The following is a 24,181-nucleotide window of genomic DNA, read 5'->3' on the forward strand; positions in this document are numbered from 1 at the left end:
CAGCAGAGAGAGTGAGGTTGACTACTGTTGGCACGGTAACCCCTGGCAGATACGCACTCATGAATATGGACACGGATTTGAGCTTTAATCAAGTCCAGGCACTGAATGGGCGTCACACTATCTGTATTTCCAATGGCAGGTATAGAGTAAAAAGACTGATGAAGAGGAGAGGGAATTTAAAAGAGAGAATAGGTGAGAGTCGTGCTACAGCCTGTATATTCATGAGTTAGAGAGGAAGTGAAAGAATGAGAGAGAGAGAGAGAGAGAGAGAGAGAGATTAAAACTGTTACACAGATGAAGAAAGAGGGACAGAGGGAGTTGGAGAGAAAGGAAGAGAGGAAGGGAAATGAAATGGAGAAAGTGTTTCAGTGTCATCATTCTCTCATGGAAAATGGTCTGAGGACAGGACACACACACACACACACACACACACACAGGTTTGCCTGCCTGTGCTGACAGACTTTTTGGACAACACAAGAAGTTCTCCTCATGAATAAGAAAATGCCAGCGGCCCAGCCTGGTTCTGTGAGTGCCTAGGAGGCAGCGGTTTCCTTTGGCATTTCGATTTCAACCAGACAACGGCAAATGAAGACTACAACACAGGGCAATGCTCATCTGTGTGTGTGTAAAGTACTCACAGGGTGAAGTTTTCCTCGGGGTAGCAGCGGTTGCGGAGCAGGCCTGCCCACAGCTGAACACCGATGATGCCGAAGATGAAGAAGACGAAGAAACAGAGGAGGAGGACGTTCCCCAGCATGGGCAGAGTGTCCAGCAACAGATTCACCAGAATCCGCATGCCTTAGACACACACACACACACACACACACACACACACACACACACACACACAAACACAATCATAGAAAGAGAGAGAGAGAATAATGGCATAACAGGTACTGTTGTAACAAGTTACTGACCTGATCAGTTCAGTGCACTGATGTGTTAGAATGTGTGTGTGTGTGTGTGTGTGTGTTTGTGTGTACATTCTCAGCCTTACTGTTAAGGCCAGACTGCAGGTGTAACCAACAAAATACAACCTTGCTTTATGGTACCCTAATAACCACCGACCACACTGTTTAATGTACACTCACTCTGAACACCACCTAGAATCAGTTGCTCATATTATGAATGGATATAAAGTGTACAAGGGACACTACACTGCACATCATGACTGTATTGTTGACTTAATTACCACTGCTGATAGTGATGTGTTACCAAGAGATGTATCTGTGCATAAACATTCCCACGTAATGCCTGATTGGTTCAACAGCCCTCATGACGTGTTCAGCAACATCCCTAACACCCCTGATGTTGTTGTTGTAAATGACGGCCAAAAAGAAGCGACAGTCTTAGTGATAGGTTGTCTGTTTGACCTATATATGGACATAGCCTTCTCTGACAAACTAACCAAGCACTAGCCCTTAGTTGCATATGTTTGTGAGCTAGGTTACAAATGTAGATTGGCGATTCTGATGTTTGGCAGCCTTGGCCATGTTCAGAAACTCACAGTTACCAGCCTCCGTTTGGCAGGCCTGTCTGAGAAAAGGGCCAGACAACTGGCAAAATGTTACTCCATCTCAGCTGTAACTGGTAGCCTCGCTGTGTGGTGCAGGCGATGTTTTCTGTACCACTAAATGTCACAGAGTGTATATTATCTCTGGAAATATTTGAAACCTTAATGTTGGAAATGTGATTGGAGGATTCAAATAAAGAATTAAAATGTGTGTGTTTGTGTGTGACGCTGTTGACTGCGTGTGTGTGTGCGTGTGTGCGTGTGAGTGAAATATAAACGCGGCATTCTGCCTCAGGCGGCTCATTAGAAGAGAATTGTATGTCATGTAATTGGGTGAGAGAGAGGGAGAAATGGAGAGAATGAGAACAAGGCATGACTTCAGGGAAACTCAGGAACAAAGAGAAAAAGCAAGGAGGAAAGAAAGAGACATACAGACAGACAGACAAAGAAAGGGAGAGAGAGAGAGAGAGAAACAAAGATACAGAATGAGAGAGAGAGAGAGAGAGAGAGAGAGAGAGAGAGAGAGAGAGCAAGAGAGAATAAGAGATGCAATAGAGGCAGCCTATAATGACGACCAGTTGTGAGAGTTAAAGAGGGATTAGTGGCTGAGGTCCAGAGGTCACAAAAGAAGCGTCTGTCATCAGAACTCACCATCTTTTTTTCTCTCTCATCTCCTCTCAGCTCTAACTGAAAGGCACACCAGGTTCACCTCTTCTCTTACTCTCAGGTCATTATTTCAAGTGTGTGTGTGTGTGTGTGTGTGTGTGATCTAAACGATGACCAGATGCCAATCCCATCAGGATTCATGTTATTAATGAGCAGAGAAATACACAGTAAAATATTGATGAGGAGAGGGGGTGATGGAAGGTTTACACTGCCCACCCCCTTTGGAAAAAAAAAACACATTTGTTTGAGGAACAGGATGGAATTAGTGAGATATGAATTAATGGCAACTCTCTAGCAAAACAGTTTTTTCGCCTAATTACAAGAGGGATTAATCTGGCCACAGTAATGACAGACACACAGAGGTAATGGCTTTCAGATCTGCTTTAATTCATTATTGCTCTGCGCTCTCACACCACCTGCACACGCTCACTGTGCAAAGCACTGAACGCTCTCCTCTCCTCTCCTCTCCTCTTGACTCACACTGGATTCACCAACAGCCTCCAGTTTTTTCAGACCAGAGCTTTCTGCTTCAGGATACGCATGCTAGTGTTTATAAGACATAAGACTGTCCAATAGGAGCATTCCTACCTTTTAACCTATTGGACGACTGTTTTCCAGCACCTGATGATTTTCTTTGTTGCTAATCATTCTGTGAGAGAGTACTGATATAATACTAACTGAAGAGTTACCCTAAGCTGGTTTGTTCTCTGCCTCGTGTTAACCTGAAACTCTACCTGAGAGTGAATCTACACTCTGAAGACTTTTCTGTTCATTAGAGCCCTGTGACTCACACATGCATCAAGTCTCCCACAATATTCCTTACATAAACTATACTTACAGGGACTCACATGGGAAGGGCTAACAGTAATGAGGACTTTTCACTGAATTCTGTGTTGGTAATATTGATAGGCCCAAGCTTAAGTACAACCCCACACATGAAAAAAATATTTTTGTTTGAACGATCACAACTATATGCTTGTTTATAAGCTCTCTAAGCTTGACAGGAGAGGCAAAGTGTCCCCACAATACAGGGTTTTGCAGATACTCAGTGCACAAAGACACACACACACACACACACACACACACACAGACAGACAGATGAGAAAAGAGTAGCTGGAGAGTGGACTCACTGGGTACTCGGTTGATGGCTTTTAGAGGCCTGAGCACACGCACGGTCCTGATTGCAGAGAAGTTAATGTTCTGGAGATCCAGGGAGTACTCGACCATCCTAAAACAGAACCACACACAACAAAACAGACATCAGTGCATGTGTGTATCTCTGCCCAGAAGCCTCTAACCTGTGTGTTGGTCTGCGTCTGATGTTTTATGGTTGTTATTCCCTGCAGTTTGTGTTTGCCACGTCTGATTTTCATCCAGATTATCTCAGACCCGCTCTCTGGGGGCATTGTCTAAACTGCTCTGTAAAGGTAAGAGTTTCTCTGCTTTCCCCTGTCATATTTATTTACAAACATCTCATTTGTAATCCCTTAGTCTGCGGCCCAGGCTGGCTGCTCCCCTCCAGCTCATTCATCTGTTGTATTCACAAGTATAACACAGGCTGTATTTTAACACACACCATGACAAAGAACCTGTAAAACTTCCAAATCAAAAACAACTTCTAACCCTACAAAAACACACATTCACACACATGTTTGTTATTCATCAAGCACAATCTGTACTATTAATGAAAGAGCAGAGGCAAATGGTGTCTCTCTCTCTCTCTCCCTCATGAGATGACATTTGCTATGTGCCCTCTTCCTGTGCAGCTTTGTTTGGACAGGAAAGACAGGGTCTCTCTGAGTGTGTGTGTGTGTGAGTGTGTGTGTGTGTTAAAAGCCAATAGAGAAGATTTCTGGAGAAAGGTCAGAAAGGCTGTGTCTCTGAGGGGAGAGATAAGGAGTCTGAGTGTATGCTATCTAAACAGGCCTTCAACCTTTTAATCTCATCTGTTCATCACGGTACATGGCACCACACCGACGCACGGATGTAGCAGGGAAATGTAACTGTAGTGTTTGATATTTTCTCATTATTTCCATTACTGTATGAATGACAGCAGAGTCAGTAATTACTAACCCACATACACACATACATGCATGCACGCAGACACACACATACACACACATGCACACACGCACATACAGAGACACACAAACACATACACACACAAGCACACAGACACAGATATACAGACACATATAGACACATATGCACAAATGCACACACACATGCAAACACACACACATCAGTACAGCGGACTCAAAACATACCAAAGTGCAGATACACATAGCTAACATCTACACTGCTGAAAATAGAGATTACAGCAGAAGACATCTCCAGTTCACACAAAGACACACACTCAGGCATTTGCACCTGCTGAGGGCAGCTGAGTGTAAGAGTGTAATTTGTGGAGAGTACTTTAGGCCTGTTTAATGAATGGTTATATTCCACTCCACAGAGCTGGAGACAGACAGGGTCACATAATGTCACCTCCACACAAAGCACATTTCTCACAGGATTAAACTCTCAATGACCTGTCAATGCAGGCTCACCCCACAGTATGCAATTGCACAGAATGTGTGTGTGTGTGTGTGTGTGTGTGTTTGTGTGTGTGTGTTTGTGTGTGTGAGCGAGAGGAAGAGAGAGAGAGAGAGTCTCATAGGGCTGTCAGAAGGAAACATGGTGAACAGATATTGATTTGAATGAGTTTATATCTGTGCTATGCATTGTTTGCTTGCAACATATGCAGATGCACTCAAACACACACACACACACACACACAGAGGGAGAGAGAGAGAGAGAGAGAGAGAGAGAAGAGTTGTAGAGGTGGATATGTCTGTCTAGAGTCAGCACTACTGTATTCAGGACAGGGCAGGTGCTGAAAAGATCAGATCGAGACTGATCAGAGTCTCTGTCTGTCTGTTTCTGTTTAGCTCTTTCTGTTTCTCTGCTTCTCTGTCTCTCTGTGTTCCCCTCTCTCTCTCTCTCTCTCTCTCTCTCTCTCTCCTTCATGAATATTTGAGAAGCTGCAGGCAGCGTGGACTCCTCAGACGGACATGCCAAAGTTTGATGTTCATTCAGCACTAACTAGCTCACACTCTCTTTATGTCTCTTTGTTTTAGTCTTTCTCTCTCTCTCTCTCTCTCTCATCTTTTCTTCTCTCATTCTCTCTGTCCTTTTTTGCTCTTTCCCCCTCTATTCTCGCAAACTGTGCCTTTGCACCACTCCATGCACCATTGACAGACATGTCTTCTTCATCTGCTGGTTTCCATCTATCTTCCTGCTTTAACTTCTGATCTCTCCTCCACTGATCTCTCCTCCTTCTTTCTGTGATGATATTTTCTGCAGTAGCAGAAAGTTTCCTCCATAATTTCTCTATAGCATCTTTATTTATGCAGGTCTCAGATAGCAGAGAACCTGTGTCTGTGTTTACACATGTTTTCTGTGTGTGTGTGTGTGTGTGTGTGTGTATGTTTGTGTGTGTTGCCCTCAGCTAAAACACCTTGAAAATTCCAATCACTCAATAAACAACAGCTAATCCAGCATGGCAGCCAGGCTGCTCATTAGCATACATGCATTATTCATGAGCAGAGGGGGGAAATTATTCAAATAGACAGAGTATTGAGGGGAGGACTGGTGTTGGAGAATATGCTGAGTGGTTTTGTTTCCAGGTTAGCCAAAGACAGTGCTGACAAAAACTGTCCAATTTCTGAGGTAATTTCAACTCATAACAATTTTCATCAGACTAGGGACCTGATTACAAGGACACACACTAGACACTGAGAGAAAGGATCAAAGCTCAAGGAAAATGCATAAGTGAACACTAACCCACACACACTCATGCACGCATGCACATACTCACACACACGCACACACACGAATAAACTCAGATGCATATCACACATGCTAGATTCTGGAGACCCTTGACTGACCCCATAATAACAAAAGTTAACGATAACAACCTAACCCTAATCCTAAGCTTAACCAAAAACACTTTAGTTTTAACAATGACATCAATATCTTTTACCAAAAAAAAAAAAAAAAAACACTGATATTTTTTTCGTAGTTTCCATACCAGTGGGGACTATGATTTTGAGCCCAGTTTGACAAGATGTCCACAGTAAATGTTACAATAAATGTGCTTTCAGTAAAATGTCCACCCGGTTGTAATTGTAGACTCTGGGGGGCGAAGGCAAAGAAGCCCATCGCACCCCCACCTCGCGCACCCCACACCTCGTGCACCCCCCACCTCCCACGCCCCCATGACCCCCTAAAAAGGCATTCAGTCAATTAAGTTAAAAAAGGCATTCGGTCTGTTATGACTGAACAAACGTCACAATTATATAATTAAAAATAATAAATAACACCGGTGCCCGGGAAGACTTTATTTTACCGGACAAAGTTGAAACTTACCGGACACGATTCAATAACAGACTATGTTTCAGACGCAAATATAATGTCCACCTAGGTTGACGAAAGAATGACAACGACCTCAAATCAGTTTGACTATTTAATGAACAGTAACGATGAAGCAAAACAAACTAACGACTGAGCAAAACCTCAACATTACGCGCTAAAATGTAGGTGATTATGAAACGTCTGTGACCTGTAACATCTGCAGCCTGTTTAAAAAAAAGGCTAGGCCTACATGGCATCAAATGTAGCCTATAGGTAACATTTTATTTTCTCCTTTTTTTCACTGCGGGAAAGTCCTCTGCTGCCGACTTCAAATCAAATGTGTCCAATGTGTCTTTGCGGCTTCCAAGGCTGTTTTGCTGTCTAAACACAAATGTCCTGTTTAAGGACAGCCTTCATAAAAAGCTATGTTTTGTATGAGCATTACCACTGGACACTTTGATTGGTAGGTTTTTAATTTATCACTTTTTTAATAAATTTTACCAGGCAAAAAGCGGTAGTTAGCGGCTAACAAAAACCCTGAGTTCAGAGTATTTGAACAACAAAGGAGGAGCAACATGTATATATGTAACATCAAATATCAACTCACAATAATGCTAGTGATAGCTAGAAGCAGGGGGGGGGTTTGGGTCAGCAGCCATGCACTGTATAGTGCCATTATGGGAGGTTTAAGGGGGTTTATAGCTGTTATTGCAAAATGCGCCAATATCAGTGGCCATCAGGGGCCCCTTTTCCCAAATTTTTTTGAAGGGGCCCCAAACATTTGACTGGTTTGCCTCTCCTGATGGTGTGCCCCTGTGTCCACCAAAGTTAGCAAAAACAAGCACACATACACACACACACACACACACACACACACACAGAGGCTGAGTTGGAAAGAGAGAAAGATTATGGCAGAAATCAGGCAGGGTGAACTCCAAAAATATCAGCGTTGGTTTTGGGAAGCAGAATGAGGAGAAATGTCAGGCTGCCAATTGAAATGTCACATACTAGGAGTGCACTTCAGAGGAGAAACAGTCCTGACTCCTTCTCACCTCCCTGTACAAACTGACATTAAGACATTTTACACAGAGACTTCAGTAGGAGTGCAATCAAATCCACCGAGGTTTATCTGTAAGCTCTGAACTGCGCAGGGAGAGAGAGAGAGAGAGAGAGAGAGAGAGAGCCTACAGAGGAACACACACACAAACACATGCACACGCGTGCGCACACACACATTGCATAGTAACAAATGATAGATAGACAGATAGATAGATAGATAGATAGATAGATAGATAGATAGATAGATAGATAGATAGATAGATAGATATGGGAAAAAGAAAAAAGTGATGATAAAGAGGGGCTGGGTGGAGAGAAGGAAAGTGAGTGGAGGAGAAGAGATGAATAGTTAAATGCTCGTTCCTGAGTGGAGAGGAAATGAAAGGTCAGAGGACAGGAGAGAAACGGATGGAGGGGTGGACGGTCACATCCAGGAGGGACAGAGGGAGAAAAAGAGAGAGAGAGAGAGAGAGGGAAGGGATGAGTGTTAGTTTCCAAATTTCACACAGATCTTCTTGCAACCATCAGTCAGCCAGCGTGTTTGCAAAAGTAATTAGCTCTCTGCCCCTGGGCAGCCTCTCTCTAATTGTTCCCTTCTTTTACTGCATCCTCTTTTCCTCTCCCTCCCTTCATCTCTCTCTTTCATGTACTCTGTGTAGCTTATGGTGTGGTGTGCGTGTGTGCGCACATGCATGGGTGTGTGTTGTGTGTGTAAGCTGAAGGTCTGTAAGTAGGACCTCTGGCAAAAACAAACAAACAAACAAACAAACAAAACCTTGCAGTCATCAACCAGTACATAGTTAGATTTGGATTAGAGAAGAGAAGAGAAGAGAAGAGAAGAGAAGAGAAGAGAAGAGAAGAGAAGAGAAGAGAAGAGAAGTCATGGGACTGTAGCTATGACAGTCCTATATTATATCTGTCCTCCTCTTTACCCTGCATAAAACAAAGTCCAACACTGAACACTAACACCCCCCCCACACACACACACACACACACATTCACTCTGTTCTCTCCCTCTCTCTCTGTCTCTCTCAGTCATATGCTGTCTATTATAATACTTTTTAATATTACATCAAAAAACAGCATTTTTTTAAACTACATGTTTATGGCATTTATAGTGTGTGTGTGTGTGTGTGAGAGAGAGAGAGAGAGAGAGAGCGAGAGAGAGTGAGAGAGAGAAACGGATATAACCTGTGTTTTTGCCTTGAGAGCAGACACATGAAACTTATGGGTGCCTGTCAGTTCACATCTGCTCACAGAAAGTTACAGCCTACAGTACAACAGTCAATCATACCAGACAGCTACCCCTGCTACAGCCAATCAGATCATTTAGCTGCCCCTACTACAGCCATTCAGATCACTCAGCTATCCCCACTACAGCCAATGAAATCACACAGCTACTCCTACTGCAGCCAATCAGATCACAGAGCTACCTGTACTGCAGCCAATCGGATCACAACGCTACCTCTGCTCCAGCCAATCACATCACACAGTTACCCTCATTACATTCAAACAAATCTCGAATTTATTATTATTATTATTATTATTAATAATAATAATAATAATAATAATAATAATAATAATAAGTTTATTTAGAGCCCAATATCACTATTTATAGTCTCAAAGGGCTTAATCACTCAGTTAATGAATCCTGGAGATGGAAAGGAAGAGAGATAGACAGCCAGACAGTTATGCGTGTGTGTGTGTGTGTGTTTGAACTGAAGTTTACTGTTATAATAGTGATGGGTGGATATGTTCATATTCAGTGTAACATGATTAGATAAAAGACATCATTGTCACGTTACTGATTTGATGCTTTGTTAGTACTGAGTATTGTGAATTGAACTGAACCGAGAAAGAGAGAGAGGAAAAAGAAAGAGAAAAGAAAGAGAGAGTGAGCGAGCAATAACTTGGGGGAGGGAGAGAGAGAGAGAGAGAGAGAGAGAGAGAGGGAGAGGGAGAGAGAGAGAGAGAGAGAGAGAGAGAGAGGGAGAGGGAGAGAGAGAGAGAGAGAGAGAGAGAGAGAGAGAGAGAGAGAGGGAGAGGGAGAGAGAGAGAGAGAGAGAGGGAGGGAGAGAGAGAGAGAGAGAGAGAGGGAGAGAGAGAGAGAGGTGGGTTTCCTCTTATACCCCCACACCAGCTCCAAGATGAGGGCTAATGGACACAATGCATGCTGCTCTCTTAAAAAAAACAAAACAAAAAAAAACTGTCTCACACAAAATAAACACCAAAAATAGCTTGGGAACAACAAAGGAGGCGTGAAATAATCTGTAAGGGGAAAAGAAAAAACAAATTGCCCAAAAGCTACTTAGCAGTCAGATGATTCCAAGCTGGAACAAAATTGCATGTTAAACAAACAAGATAAACATCTAAGCTAACTGCTAGCTTCGCTAGTACAGCTGCCTTTGTCACGCCAGGGAGACTAATGTTGCAGGAATTCCAGGAATTGTGGCGATAGCATCAACCTCAGTGAACTCTTTCACTGTATTCTCACGTTTCTCCAGCGTGATTCTATGGTTTTCTGCAAATCCGCTTCAGAGCCAGCTTCCCCTGGCTCTCTCTTGTCAGAACGCTTCCACTGACTTTAAGACTTATCTTTTCGCCTTACTGTACCAAGACCAAATAAAGGAGAAAACAAGTCTCCCCTGAATCAGTATGTGTAAATCTTTTTTCCCGTTTCACATTATCCAGTTGGTTTCCTGTTTTCTAAAGTAGGGCAAACAGGGCGTCCAAACAGAAACAGTAAATTGCTGTTTTTCACTCGACTGCTCCAGAAGTGTGGGGTTATCTGTTCAAAGTGTGGAGGCTGCTAACGCTAACAGATTAGCCAAACTTACCCGGCCATGACGATAAAGAAGTCGAGCCTGTTCCAGGTATCGCCAAGGTAACAGCGACGGCCAAAGATCCCTAGAGCCACCATCTTCACTACCATCTCCAGTGCAAAGAAAATGTAGATAAAGGCATCAAAAGCCTGTGTGAGAGAGAGACAGAGAGAGAGAGCAGAAATTTTTCAGAGAAGAAGGTAGATAGAAATTGGGGAAAATCATTGCACACCAGAATAGTGGAAATGTGTGTGTGTGTGTGTGTGTGTGTGTGAGGCAGGGAGGGGTGGTTAAATACAGAGAAGACAGACAAAAAGAGAGTTCAACAAAATGACAGTTTTAAACTCCAAACTTAAACTAATGAGATACAATCCAAATGCCGTTCCTGAGTTTTCTCTGATGGGACCTCACAGGCTTAACCACGTGCAAGAGCCTTCCAACCTTTGATCCGGAAAGTTCTTATTTCTCGTCTCTCTGGGGATGCTGCAGCTCCTGGGCACTGATTAGGCTTGATTATTTTCTCTCTCCGCAGATGGAATCGTTTACATGACAAACAATTAAAAACAACAGCTTACACAAACATGTAACTTTTAATGAAGGCATTAATCAGCTTGTAGCTCTCTCACTGACAGCTGCTTTCTGCTGTCAAAGTCTCTTCAGTGTGCTAATTAGGAAAGCATTGATAGCCATTATTAGGACTGAGTGACTGGTGAAATCCTGTAAAACTAGATTTAGGGCGAAAATTGCTTTAATACCAAGTTTGATTTTCATTTTCATGTTCTGACCCAAGAAATCATTGAAATGATCTAGCCTCTCAACCTCTTATGCTGTTATAGACAAAACATAAAGAGCAGAACAACACTCTTTCACTCTTTCTCTCTCTTTCTCTCTCTCTCTCCCTCTCTCTCTTTCTCTAACCTCTCTCTTTCTCTCTGTCTCTCTCTCTCTCTCTCTCAACGGCATATTTGCTTTTCACTGTCTTATACATGTATACAGATATTTGACTGCTTTATGTGAAATGAGCGTGTCGTCTTGTTAGTGTAAGACATGCTTTGTCAGTGCAGCAGTCCTTTGGCAGGCGTAGTGTGTGGAGTTTTTATTTCACGTTGCAACGAGACAGGGGGAAAACGCGAGACCCACAGACACGATGAGGAGGCCGTTCTACAAACACAAACACGCTGCCACGTCGTGCCAGTTTGGACCGCTGCCGCTTCGAGTTGCGAAACGGAGCGTTTGAGATCTGGGTGGCACAGGTGGGCGGAACAGCAGCGCTCTTTGGGCTCCCTGTGGAACGGCGCCATGCCAACGTCCTGGCACAGATACCACACTTCCTCTACCATCCGTCACCACCACAAAGCACTCCGGACATATGGCTCTCGCTATGAGACTGTGCAGGCACGTCAAGAGGGGAAAGAGAGAGAGAGGGAGAGAGAGCGAGAATGAAAGAAAGAAAGACGTATTCTCTTGTGTCGGTGCACATTTTTATTTCTGTGTCTCTGTTCTTTCATCCCTTTCATAAATAGAATGAGGAAAAAAATATGTAAAATTATCCCTCATATCCCGGTGACTGATTGTCATACTTGGTTTGAACTTAGACTGTGACTGTTATAAAACCTCAGCAGTTTTCTCACACTGAGGACAAAGAACAGAGTGGAGTGAAGCATGAGAACGGCAGGGCTCGAAGGATCGGCTCCATCCTGGCTACAGTTTCACAGGAAGTCTCTGCTTTCACTCTAGAGCAATGTGTTTCAAAAACAGCATGCTGGCAGCCATGTTGAAACAGAACCAGTTTTTGGTTTTGCCCAGTAGCTACAAAAAAAAAAAAAAAGAAAAAGAAAAAAGAAAATGTTGAGTCATGGCTATCGTTGCTCAGCAGTAGAAAGCAGGAGAGTGTTACACTCTCTCAGCGCAGCCTGTGAGTGTGTATGCGTACATGGTCACACGTGAGTCATGAAAAGACCGCCTCTGGCAGCCACCCCCACCCGCACACCACGTTACCCTTAAGACTTCTGGTGGATGCTGTTTAATGAGCTGACACGGTGAAAAAAAAAAGACACTCTAGGCAGTATTTCATACGACTTTTCACATGGAAAAGCATGATTAGATCTCACCTTAAATCAGCAGCTCCTAATAATCATGTACTTGAATAGTATATGTAATTAAGTCACCGCTAACAACCACTCTAGTTCTGATAATGCTGTCAAAATGCAGTGTATCCATGCTACATATCCAGTCTTATTCATAGCAGGCAGGAAACGCAGTGGAATTAGCATGTTTACATACGTCAGATTATATGTACTGTGCCTGAATTGGTTTCTTAGCCCTTCAATGGGCCAAGAAGTTATAATAAGTTAAGCCGATGTTTTCACGATATGATATTATGCTGAAATGTTATGCTAGAATTCAGTGCGACAGCTGTGTCTGACGTTCTGCGCGTTCCACTGCGTGGAGAACTGGGGAGAAGTGCTAATTACTGTTAGAACATCAGTGAGCGTATTGTCAGGAGTGGATCCAGTGTATTTTTCTGCCTGGATGAGAAGTCCTGCTGAGTTTGCAGTGTCATTAACCAGCACGGAAAACTTTGGCTTTCCAGGGCATGAAAGGTGAGCTCGGAGCAAATTCCTGGTGATTAACGTCAACAACGTTAAAAAAGAATGAAAATAGAAAAGAAAAAAACTGTTGATTTACATTCTTATCTAACATTCATCATTCCTCTGCACCGTTTGTCATAGAGAAGCTAACGGCTGTGCTCCTGTCTCTGTCTGCACGGATACAAGACATGTGAAAGACCAGACGAGTCCACATGACATTCAAAAAAAGCACAAAACCGGCCGCATGCTGGCAGTTCGCTGGAGCTGTGCTTTTGAGACCACGGAGCGTAGACACTGCTGGAGTTTACAGATAGGAATACTTGAAGAGAGCTTTATTTTTCAGTGCTTTCAGACACCAGTGAACCACAGCCTGTGTCTATCTACATACAAGTCCTCTGGAGACTTCTACAAAGTCCTGTGGTGCCTTTACCTGGCGCAGGGAAGGCTCTGATAGACACACCAGGGAGACGGAAGGCACGCTGTAGCACTGAGGTGGAACGCAAGCATGATGGGGGACCTGCTTGGGCATTATGGGAGTTTGATGGGAGAGGTGGAGAACGCGGGAGAAAACGTTAAAAGCCAACTGTCATGCAAGCAGGGAAATCCTCCCACATCCGCCTGCCCACTCAACCCACAGACCAACAGTAACTCATTAATGAGAGACAGAGAGAGAGACAGAGAGAGAGACAGAGAGAGAGTAGAGAATGAAATACAATAAGTGACCAAGGTTTGTGGTGAAAAGAGGTTATGCAGAGGGATTTGGGTATATGAAGAGCAGAAAACCAGCATGTTTGTGTAATGTTGTGGTAATGTTTTTGACTGGTGAGGGTGTGTTTATGCGTGACTGCGGAGTGTGAGCGAGGCAGGAGCACTGACCTGTAGAATGTGGCAGCGATCTGAGGTGCAGTGGATGTTCTCACAGGGCTGGTACATTCCCAGAGTCACACAGTTCAGCAGGATCACCATGATACTGATACGCTCGAACCACGTCAAACACACAGAATTAAGGCCAATACTTTACACATGTTACTGTACAGAATACTTTACACACTTACACACATCACTGTATAGAGTACTTTACACATTTACACACATCAATGTATAGAGTACTTCACACACTTACCCACGTCACTGTATAGAATACTTCGTGCACTTCCATACATCACTGTATGGAATACTTTACACACTTACACACATCACTGTATAGAATACTTTACACACACTTACACGCATTACTGTATAGAATACTTTACACACTTATATGCATCACTGTATAGAATACTTTACACACACTTACATACATTACTGTACAGTATACTTCACTGAGTTACAGCCATCACTTTACAGAACGCTTTACAGGATTACAGAATAATTTACAAAATTCAAACTGATATTGTACAGTGTTCAGACTGATACTGTACAAATTTAGTTTACACTAGGGATGCCCAAATCAAGTTTTTTTTGCCCTCGATCCGAGTCATTTAATATTGAGTATCTGCCAATACCGAGTCCTAATCCGATACTTGTATTTTCCTAGATAATACAGTTGCACAGTGCACATTTCAAGTACATTAAAGGTAAAATCAATTCAGTGCATATGCTTGACTACTGAATAGTAAGGCATTAAGAATGCGTCCATGCTGCTCCTTAATTTTTTTTTTTTTTATCTTTTTTTTTTATTTCACAAAATAACAAAGTAAACCTTGTTGTAAAGCTTCGGTAGGGCAGTGTCTGAAATGTAGTGTCGAGAGGGTAGGGTATACCTGGCTCCAAAGCTCAAAAAAAAAAAAAAAAGACGGAGAAAACCTGAAAGTTTTACCAGAAAGGCAAAGAACGGCAAACATTCGCAGTTTCTCGTTTGCTTTGTGAACACACACTGCCCAGATGGGAGTTATACCAGAAAATATACGTACGTGTTCGATTTTATTCAATCTTCTTACAACTAGCTATCGTTATCAATCCTTAGCGTTAGTCAAGTGATTGCTCTCTGTGGTCGTTAGTTTAGGCCAACTCTCATAAATCACATACAGCTAAAGTGTTAGGTGTTTCAGTTTTGAAATGGTACCTTGGTTGTTGTTTGTAGCCTTGAGGATTAATGTCATCGGAGTATGCTGACCTACAAAACGTTCAAATTGAAAAGTTAAAAGAATACCCAATTCCCTGGAAGATTCGCCTTAGTTTGCCGAATTTGAAAGCACCTCTGTATTCACTACCACAGCGATGGGCTGGTCATCCAAAGCGATTGGTAATCTTGTCACTGTCTCGAGGAAATTTCTCTCTCCTTTTTGCGAAATGCTCGCATTACACACATTACAAGTGGCTGCTAGACTGCTTTCGTTTCCCAATTTAAAATGTTTCCACACTGCAGACATTTTAGCCATGTCCTGCCACAAATTATGCTCTCTGTTTATGACACCTGTGTGACAGCCGACATTACACAAAGGATCGGGCTTAGGGTCCTGCTCAGTAAAGCCGATACCGATCAGTTAAAAAATGCCTTGATCGACCCGATACCGATCTTTTAGATCGGATCGGGACATCCCTACTTTACACAGTTACAGGGCAGGGTATTTTAGTTGACGCGGACTGTTTCAGAGACAGTGTAAAACAGTAGGTGTGTGTTTGTGACTGTTTCAGAGACAGTGTAAAACAGTAGGTGTGTGTTTGTGACTGTTTCAGAGACAGTGTAAAACAGTAGATGTGTGTTTGTGACTGTTTCAGAGACAGTGTAAAACAGTAGGTGTGTGTTTGTGACTGTCTCAGAGACAGTGTAAAACAGTAGGTGTGTGTTTGTGACTGTCTCAGAGACAGTGTAGGTGTGGGTGTGCCTCTGAAAATCCACTATCAAATATTATCGCACGTACACATTTTTACTGACAAAGCCAGTTCATTTTAAAACTGTATTTTGAAAAAAAGAGCTACATCCAATCAGTTGTCTCTCGCAGTACATTTTTCCACTCTTTTCCACTTTACTCAGGGCTTCCATTTTTCGTTAAGATAGAGCATAAGTGAAGAGTTCATAGGGTAATCACTCTGGGCTGTATGTTTTTTTTTTTTTTTTAGATGATAATAATAGTATGCACTGACTCAAATATGGCAGTATATATTCCCCTTAAACATAAACCCAGAAACACTGATCTTACAAGTGTTGATCCTGAAAAAAGGCTCCCATCACCACATCTTTATGGATCATTTCTTTTTCAGTTTACTCTTGTCTTCCACTTGTTCTTTCACTCCTGCTAAGCTCTTTCAGTTTTCCCAGTTCTCTAGAAAAAATGACTCCTCCTGTGGTTCTCTCCCTTTTCTCTTTCTTTTATTCACTCCATCTTATTTAAAAACACACATCCTTCCCTCCTCCCTCCAATTTGACAATCAGAGGCTCTTGTTTCTCTTTCCTCTCTTTCTCTGCAGCCAGTTCCTTCTCCCTCGTTTCCTCCTTTCATAAACCACTTTGCCGCCTTCAAGATGTTCTACCTGCCAGGCAGTACGGAGTGCTCTCCTTTTCACTAAGATCGCCAATCTAACGGACGCTCTGTCTTAGCACAATGCCTGCTACTCTCTACGGTTAATTAGAAGTCAACATAAACGCATTGAACTGGAAACCAGCCCCTGGCAGGGAAGTAAAATATGATTTATGAGGTTCTCTCTCTCTCTCTCCCTCTCTTTCTTTCTCCCTCTCTCTCTCTCTCTCTCTCTCTCTCTCTCTCTCTCTCTCTCTCTCACTTTCCTGCAGAGAAGCATCAGTACAGATTCAATAAGCATGTGATAGAACACAGAGGAAATTAACCATATCAGTGATGGCCATGCTTTGAACCCGTGTGTGTGTGTGTGTGTGTGTGTGTGTATACGATTCTTTAAAGGGGCTCAGAGTTACACTCCCACCCACCCCCTCACCCTTAATCATTTGAACTGTTGAGAATGTATCCTTGGGGGATTGAAGGGAAAAAACCCAAACCACTCATAGCAGCAATAGCTTCGTCTTCACTTACTTGAGGGAAGAAAAGGGAAGAAAAGAGATTCTTCATTTATTATTATTTTCCTCTTTATTCTGTTCTCCTCTCTGACTGCGAAAGAACAAATGACAAGCGGTTGTTGTGCAGCACGGGCAACTATGCCTGCAGAAACACTTAAAAGACGCTAATGAGACGTCTGTGTTGAATCAGTCTCAGAGGATTACACCACAGTAACGGCACTGCTGCTCCTGCACTGCTCTAACACCACAGTCCTGCAGGCCTGCAGACCGAATCACAACACACACACACACAAACACCATCATTATCATCATCATCATCATCACACACACCAACACACACACACACACCATCATCATCATCATCATCATCACACACACCAACACACACGCACACCATCATCATCATCACACACACCAACACACACACACACCATCATCATCATCATCATCATCATCACACACACCAACACACACACACACCATCATCATCATCATCATCATCACACACACCAACACACACACACACCATCATCATCATCATCATCATCATCACACACACGAACACACACACACCAGCAGCGAGGCCAGACCAAGCTCAGGAGAGGAAAAGGAGAGAGGAGCAGGAAGAGAAGACAAGGACTAGGAGCAGGACTAGGAGCAAGCACAGGAGCATTGAACACAGCCTGAGGAGTGGTGAGAGCAAGGAGAGGAGAAGTGGAAGGGCAGTGAGGCAGGGGGATTAGGAGTGGGACTAAAAACAGGAGCTAATGCAGTGATGTCAGAGGGAGGGACTGAGGTGCAATGTTGTGTCTTTCTGAGGAGTAGAGAACTGACTCTGCTTAGAAAGAGCCTCAGGAAGTCTTTAGTCAGAATGTGAGAGGGAAAAGCATCTAAAAGCATCTAAACAGATGAAGCATGTTACACCACACACACCCCCACACCCCCACATGCACCCACACACACCCATATACACCCACACACGCCCACATACACCCACACAGACCAACACAGGCTCAAACTCAAAAGACAAACAACCATACCACCTGGCATCACAGGTGAATCTTCAGAGGGACACAGCAGCCTGCACTTTGGTATACTGACATATACTCCATCAACAAAAGGCAGAGGTCAAACACTTGTACACACACACACACACACTTTCTTTTAAAGTATGACCGATTCATGCACATATGTCTGATAAAACATTGCTATCTACTCATCATAGACAACATATAGATATCACACATACAGCACACAGACATCACAACATCACACAGACACCACAACATCACACAGACACCACACAGACATCACAACATCACACAGACATCACACAGACACCGCACAGACATCACAACATCACACAGACATCACACAGACACCGCACAGACATCACAACATCACACAGACATCACAACATCACACAGACACCACAACATCACACAGACACCGCACAGACATCACAACATCACACAGACATCACACAGACACCGCACAGACATCACAACATCACACAGACACCGCACAGACATCACAACATCACACAGACATCACACAGACACCGCACAGACATCACAACATCACACAGACATCACACAGACATCACAACATCACACAGACATCACACAGACATCACAACATCACACAGACATCACACAGACACCACACAGACATCACAACATCATACAGACACCACACAGGCACCGCACAGACATCACAACATCACACAGACATCACACAGACATCACAACATCACACAGACATCACAACATTACAGAGACACCACAACATCACACAGACACCGCACAGACATCACAACATCACACAGACATCACACAGACACCGCACAGACATCACAACATCACACAGACATCACAACATCACACAGACATCACAACATCACACAGACACCGCACAGACATCACAACATCACACAGACATCACACAGACACTGCACAGACATCACACAGACATCACACAGACATCACACAGACATCACAACATCACACAGACGCCACAACATCACACAGACGCCACAACATCACACAGACATCACAACATCACACAGACATCACAACATCACACAGACATCACACAGACATCACACAGACATCACAACACACGTGGCATAGATATGACACAGGCACAGACACTACACAAACATCACACATACGCCACACAGACATCACAACAGGCATGACAGATATGACACAGGCATTCCTAGTGGTGATGCAAACAGGCTGTCCCTGACTGACCCCTGCCTGTATTTACCTCTTTTATGAGAGAGAGAGAGAGAGAGAGAGAGAGAGAGGGGGCTCTGGCACCTGGAGAAGCTGAAAGACATACACGGTTTACGAAACTACAGAACAAATGGTCTAAGTGAAGATGAAAAGCTCATTACAAGACCTTATTGTTGACTGAAAAGAGCAGCAGATTTGCTGTTCACTGAAGAGAGAAGCAGAGAGAGACTGTGACTGAAGGAGATGGGTCGTCTGGTACTGAGATTGGTCAACGTGTCTGAGACGAGAGCTGTCAAACCCTACGGGCAATGAGCAATGTGCCTCATTACTCTCACTCACACACTCTCTCTCTCTCACACACACACACACACACACACACACATGCAAACAATCACACATGCAAGCATTCAGGCACAGATGTGCATGCATACATACACACACACACACACAAGCATTCATGCACAGATGCGAATACACACACACACACACACATGCGCACGCACTCTTCCTCGAGGTTGACTGAGGTCATGGGAGGTGGAGACAGAATAACATGTGAGTCTTCCACACTTACTGTCTCATTCCAGCTGCCGTTTGCTTTTGAGGGAAAACAGCTTTGTGGTCGTTATATATAGAAACTGGTCATATGGAGTTTGTGGTGAAACCTCTCCATGTTTGTGTGTCTGTGTTGTCTGTGCAACACATATTATGTTTGGGGAATGTCTGTGTGTCTGTGCAATGGCTGTTTAATATCTGAGTAACTTTTCTGTGTCTGTTTGTCTGTGCAATGTCTGTGTAAAGGCAATAATGTATTTGTGATGTCTCTGGGCATTTGTACTGTCTGTGTAATGTCTGCCTAATGTCTGTGACATGTCATGTAACAGCTGTGTAGTATCTTTGCTACAGCTGTGTAATATCTGTGTTATGTATGTGTAATATATCTTTAATGTCTATGTAATATATGTATAATATCTGTGTTATGTCTGTGTAATGTCTGTCTGATATTTGTGTTATGTCTGTGTATTATAAAGTCATACAGCACTATGACGTAGAGGCAGGGTCACAGCACAGTGGAACCGGTGGTACTGAATGAGAATGAGCCATTCATCACACATGTTTCAATGTCAAAATCTATTTACAGAAAAATAAGCTTTTCAAACCGAGGGCCATGACTGAATAAAGATAGAGTGGCAGAAGGATAAAAGAACTGATGTATGGAGGATGAATGAAGAAAAGGTAGTGAAGGCTGGGAAAGAGTGAGGTATACTGATGAAAAGAGGAGATGCTCAGATACGGAGGGAGGAAAGTTAAGGAGCAGTGCAGATATTTTAGGTTATCCTGCTCCTCTGCCCTGCAGGAGTCTTCTGTAATGAGGCCAGCGTTACCGTTTCCACAAGGGAGAACACCACTCCCAGGACACACACACACACACACACACACACACAGAACATGCACACACTTAGGCACACACACACATACACACACCTGTACTCTGGTCTATTAACAATGAGTCAACAGACACAGGATCATGTGACCTACACCATGACCTTCTGTGTCCAGACAGCTGGAGAAGATCCTCCCTCAAGCGTCATCTCTCCCTCTCTCTGTCTCTCTCTCAGCTCAACTCAGTCCAATTCAGTACTATATATATATATATATATATATATATATATATATGTGTGTGTGTGTGTGTGTGTATGTATGTGTTTGTACATAAATATATATATATATGTATGTGTGTGTACATATATATATATACACACACTAGAAAGACATTGAAGAGATACTGATAAAAAATTTTTTGTGTGTGTCGTTGTGTGTGTGTGTGTGTAAGAGATTTTGTGCCACAGAGAGCAGAATTGTCTCACGGGTCATGGCAGGTACAGCAGACACAGAACCAGCAGCTTGGAAACACTCATCCTTCTCTGCTAATATATACACAAACTCTTCTTTATCTGTCAGTCAGGGGAACTCAGGGAAGATCTTTAGAATCTTTTTCAAACTTTCATCTCTAATTTGTTTATATTTACTGCAGTCTGTAAGGAAATGCAGCTCTACCCCAGTGTTCTCAGGTCACAGTAAACACACAGGTGTGTGTTCCTCTGTCTCTCTCTCTCTCTCTCTGTCTTTGTGCCTCTGTCATTCTCTTGATCTGTCCTCACAGCACTAACTGTCTCGTCTTTCTCTGCTTTATTTCTCAGGGTTTCATTCTGTCCATAATCGCCTCCCCTAAATGCTGCAGTCTATTCTCTACTAAAGAACACCCTTCAAACCCTCCTAATTCAACAATAACACACTAAACAACACTTTGCGTTCTTTTTTTTTTTTTTGACATAACATTACTCATTAACATAACATTAACATTTTTTTTCTAAGAGTGGATGCTGGATTGGCAGTCACCTCACCGCTAGTGATGGAAAGTTCCAGAACATTCCACACAACTTCAGAGCTGTGAGAGTGTGCTACATTCTTTCTGAAGCTGAATGTTTTTTCTTTCTTCTCTTTCTTTCTTTTTTTGTGGTTCCTGTTAAACCACAGTGTTCCCAGTGGAATGGAAAGCACACGTCCCCTCCCTGCATTAGCATTGAGTGTGTCCTGGTTAAAAGCGTGCTGATGTCTTCAGCTCTTAGAGCAGAAGGAGAAAGCCAGAATGTTGGAAATTAATTTAAGTGGCTGTCAACCCACAAGGCCCTGCGTCTGTTCACTCACAGTGCTTATGCATGTGTTTATGCAAGCGTGTGTGTCCCTCCTGAGTGTGTGTGAGTGTGTGTGTGTCTGACTCCCCTGAGCGTGTGTTCAACTGTGTGTCTCTCAAAACTGAGTGTGTGTTCGATGCTGTGGAGCCCATCTGTATAGCTGTAGTGTGTGACATTGTGTGACCAGAATGTGCATGCTCTTATTGAAAGTGCAACATGTCTACACCACACCCATGTCTCTGAAAGAGTGTGTTTTTATTTGTCTGTGTGTGTATATGTGTGTGGATGTGGTGTTTGAACCCAGTGTCCGTATCTAATTAAACGCATGTGTGTGTGTGTGTGTGTGTGTGTGTGTGTATGTAAAGTGTTAGTGTGTCCCTGTGAAAGCTCCAGTGACGAGGGTTGAGATGACTCATAGAAACCATGACAGAGAAAACTCACTGCCTGTGGGTGCAGACTCATCCAACACCATACACACACACACGCATGCACGCACACACACACACACACACAACCAAGCAGAATCCCTGACGGCTGATAACTGACCCCAGTACAGCATTGTTCCACTCCCATTAAGAGACAGAACGCCCCTCCATATGATTCTCCTCCCTAACACTCATCACTCTGCATCTTTCTGCTGCTAACAGCAACACTCTGAGTCTAAGTGGATGGTTAAATGCATGGACCTGTTTGACACACACTGTTTAATTTGCTACCCTTTCCTTAACATGGTGACATGGTGCCATAGTGACTATGTGTGAGTGGGGTGGAGCTCTTTTAATAGCTCTGTGATGAAACAGTGTGTATCAGAATGTCATCTCTCTCTCTCTCTGTCTCCCTCTCCCTCTCCCTCTCTCTCTCTCTCTCTCTCTCTCTTTCTCTCTCTCTCTCCCTCCCTCTCCCTATCTCTCATGATTTCTTTCATGGTTTTACTTGATTAATTACTTCTGTTCTCTGTGTCTTCAGTAAAGAAGCTGACAAACGGGGATCCAAAGATTGATTCTTTTTTTGCTGTCCTCTCTGTTCCTTTATTTCTCTCTTTCATGCTCTCCTTCTCTCATGTTCAGTTCTGTGTTCACCTCTCTGGTCATCCTCTTTTTGAACAGACTTACACAAACATATTCTCTCTTATGTTAAGTATTATGCTAAGTATTAGGGGGACAATATGTATAGTCTATTAGATAGGTTCATTCTCTCACATTAACAACAGCCCTGCAGCATACTGAAGGTGAGAAACTTTTTTTTTCACATTAGAGAAAAAAAAACATTTGTGGCTATTTTTAGTCCCTGCAGGTGAGCGAGTAAACATCTCTCACAGAGCGATTAAAAAGATAAACACAATGTACACCACATGCAGCAGATAGATGGTACACAAACAAAAAGAGAAAATACTACTATTACTGCAGTATTTAGACTGCTGCTCTGCAGTCCTTTGTATGTATTTGTGTCTGTGTCTCACGCACTCACAGACACACAGACACACACGCTCACACGCACACACACACACACACACACACACACACACATGCACACATACACACGATGTCTCATTGGAAACTCTGAGTCAATACAGACTAAAAACCTAAACACACAACAGCCTCTTACTCCAGCCCAAACCAGGGGAAAATAAAGTCCCCAAAACCCAACATAACATTAGGACTCACTATCACAGATCAGATGATTTCTAACACACAGCATACTCATCAAACTGACATGCTGCCACTGCTATGCCCTACACTGTCACTAACGGTAACAGCGCGGTGACATCACACCAGTCTGAACTTCGGCTCTACTGCTAATAGTCAGATTTACCCATGCTAACACACACACAGGTCTACACAGGTATATGTGTGTTTTAGGGGGATTTTGGAAGACAAAAGAGAAATGAAGGAAACAGGAGAGATGAGTCAGACAACGTGGAAAGAAGAAAAGATGAGGGATATGAATATAGAAGAAAGAAAGAAAGAAAGAAAGAAAGAAAGAAGGATAGAAAGAAAGAAAGATTCAGTCAGAATGCAGCTCTTGCCCTCAAGGCTGAACCTGCAGAAGCTTAGAGCACAGAGAGAAAGAGAGAGAGAGAAGGAGGGAGGAAGGGCGAAAGAGAGAGGGAGGGAGAGAGAGAGAATACAGAGAAGGGGGGGGGGGGGAGACAGTAAGAAAGGGAGAGAGAGTGTGTTTCTCTCCCAGACGTTTAGCCACACCGGACCCTGACAATATCATACGACAAGCCAG

At 43.2% G+C, this 24,181-nt stretch overlaps 1 protein-coding gene across 1 annotated transcript in view; it reads right to left on the minus strand.

Moving 5' to 3' along the window:
* Positions 1-24,181, minus strand: part of cacna1ia (calcium voltage-gated channel subunit alpha1 Ia) — a 109,976-nt gene that overhangs the window by 58,415 nt on the left and 27,380 nt on the right. The window contains exons 2-5 of the mRNA XM_030782955.1: positions 13,920-14,031; positions 10,468-10,601; positions 3,310-3,407; positions 639-798 (exon numbers count right to left, since the gene is read on the minus strand). Coding sequence (XP_030638815.1) covers positions 639-798; positions 3,310-3,407; positions 10,468-10,601; positions 13,920-14,031 — 504 coding nt within the window. The remainder of the gene's footprint in view (positions 1-638; positions 799-3,309; positions 3,408-10,467; positions 10,602-13,919; positions 14,032-24,181) is intronic.

Source organism: Chanos chanos, chromosome 8 (genome assembly GCF_902362185.1).
Source record: "Chanos chanos chromosome 8, fChaCha1.1, whole genome shotgun sequence".
NCBI lineage: Eukaryota > Metazoa > Chordata > Actinopteri > Gonorynchiformes > Chanidae > Chanos > Chanos chanos.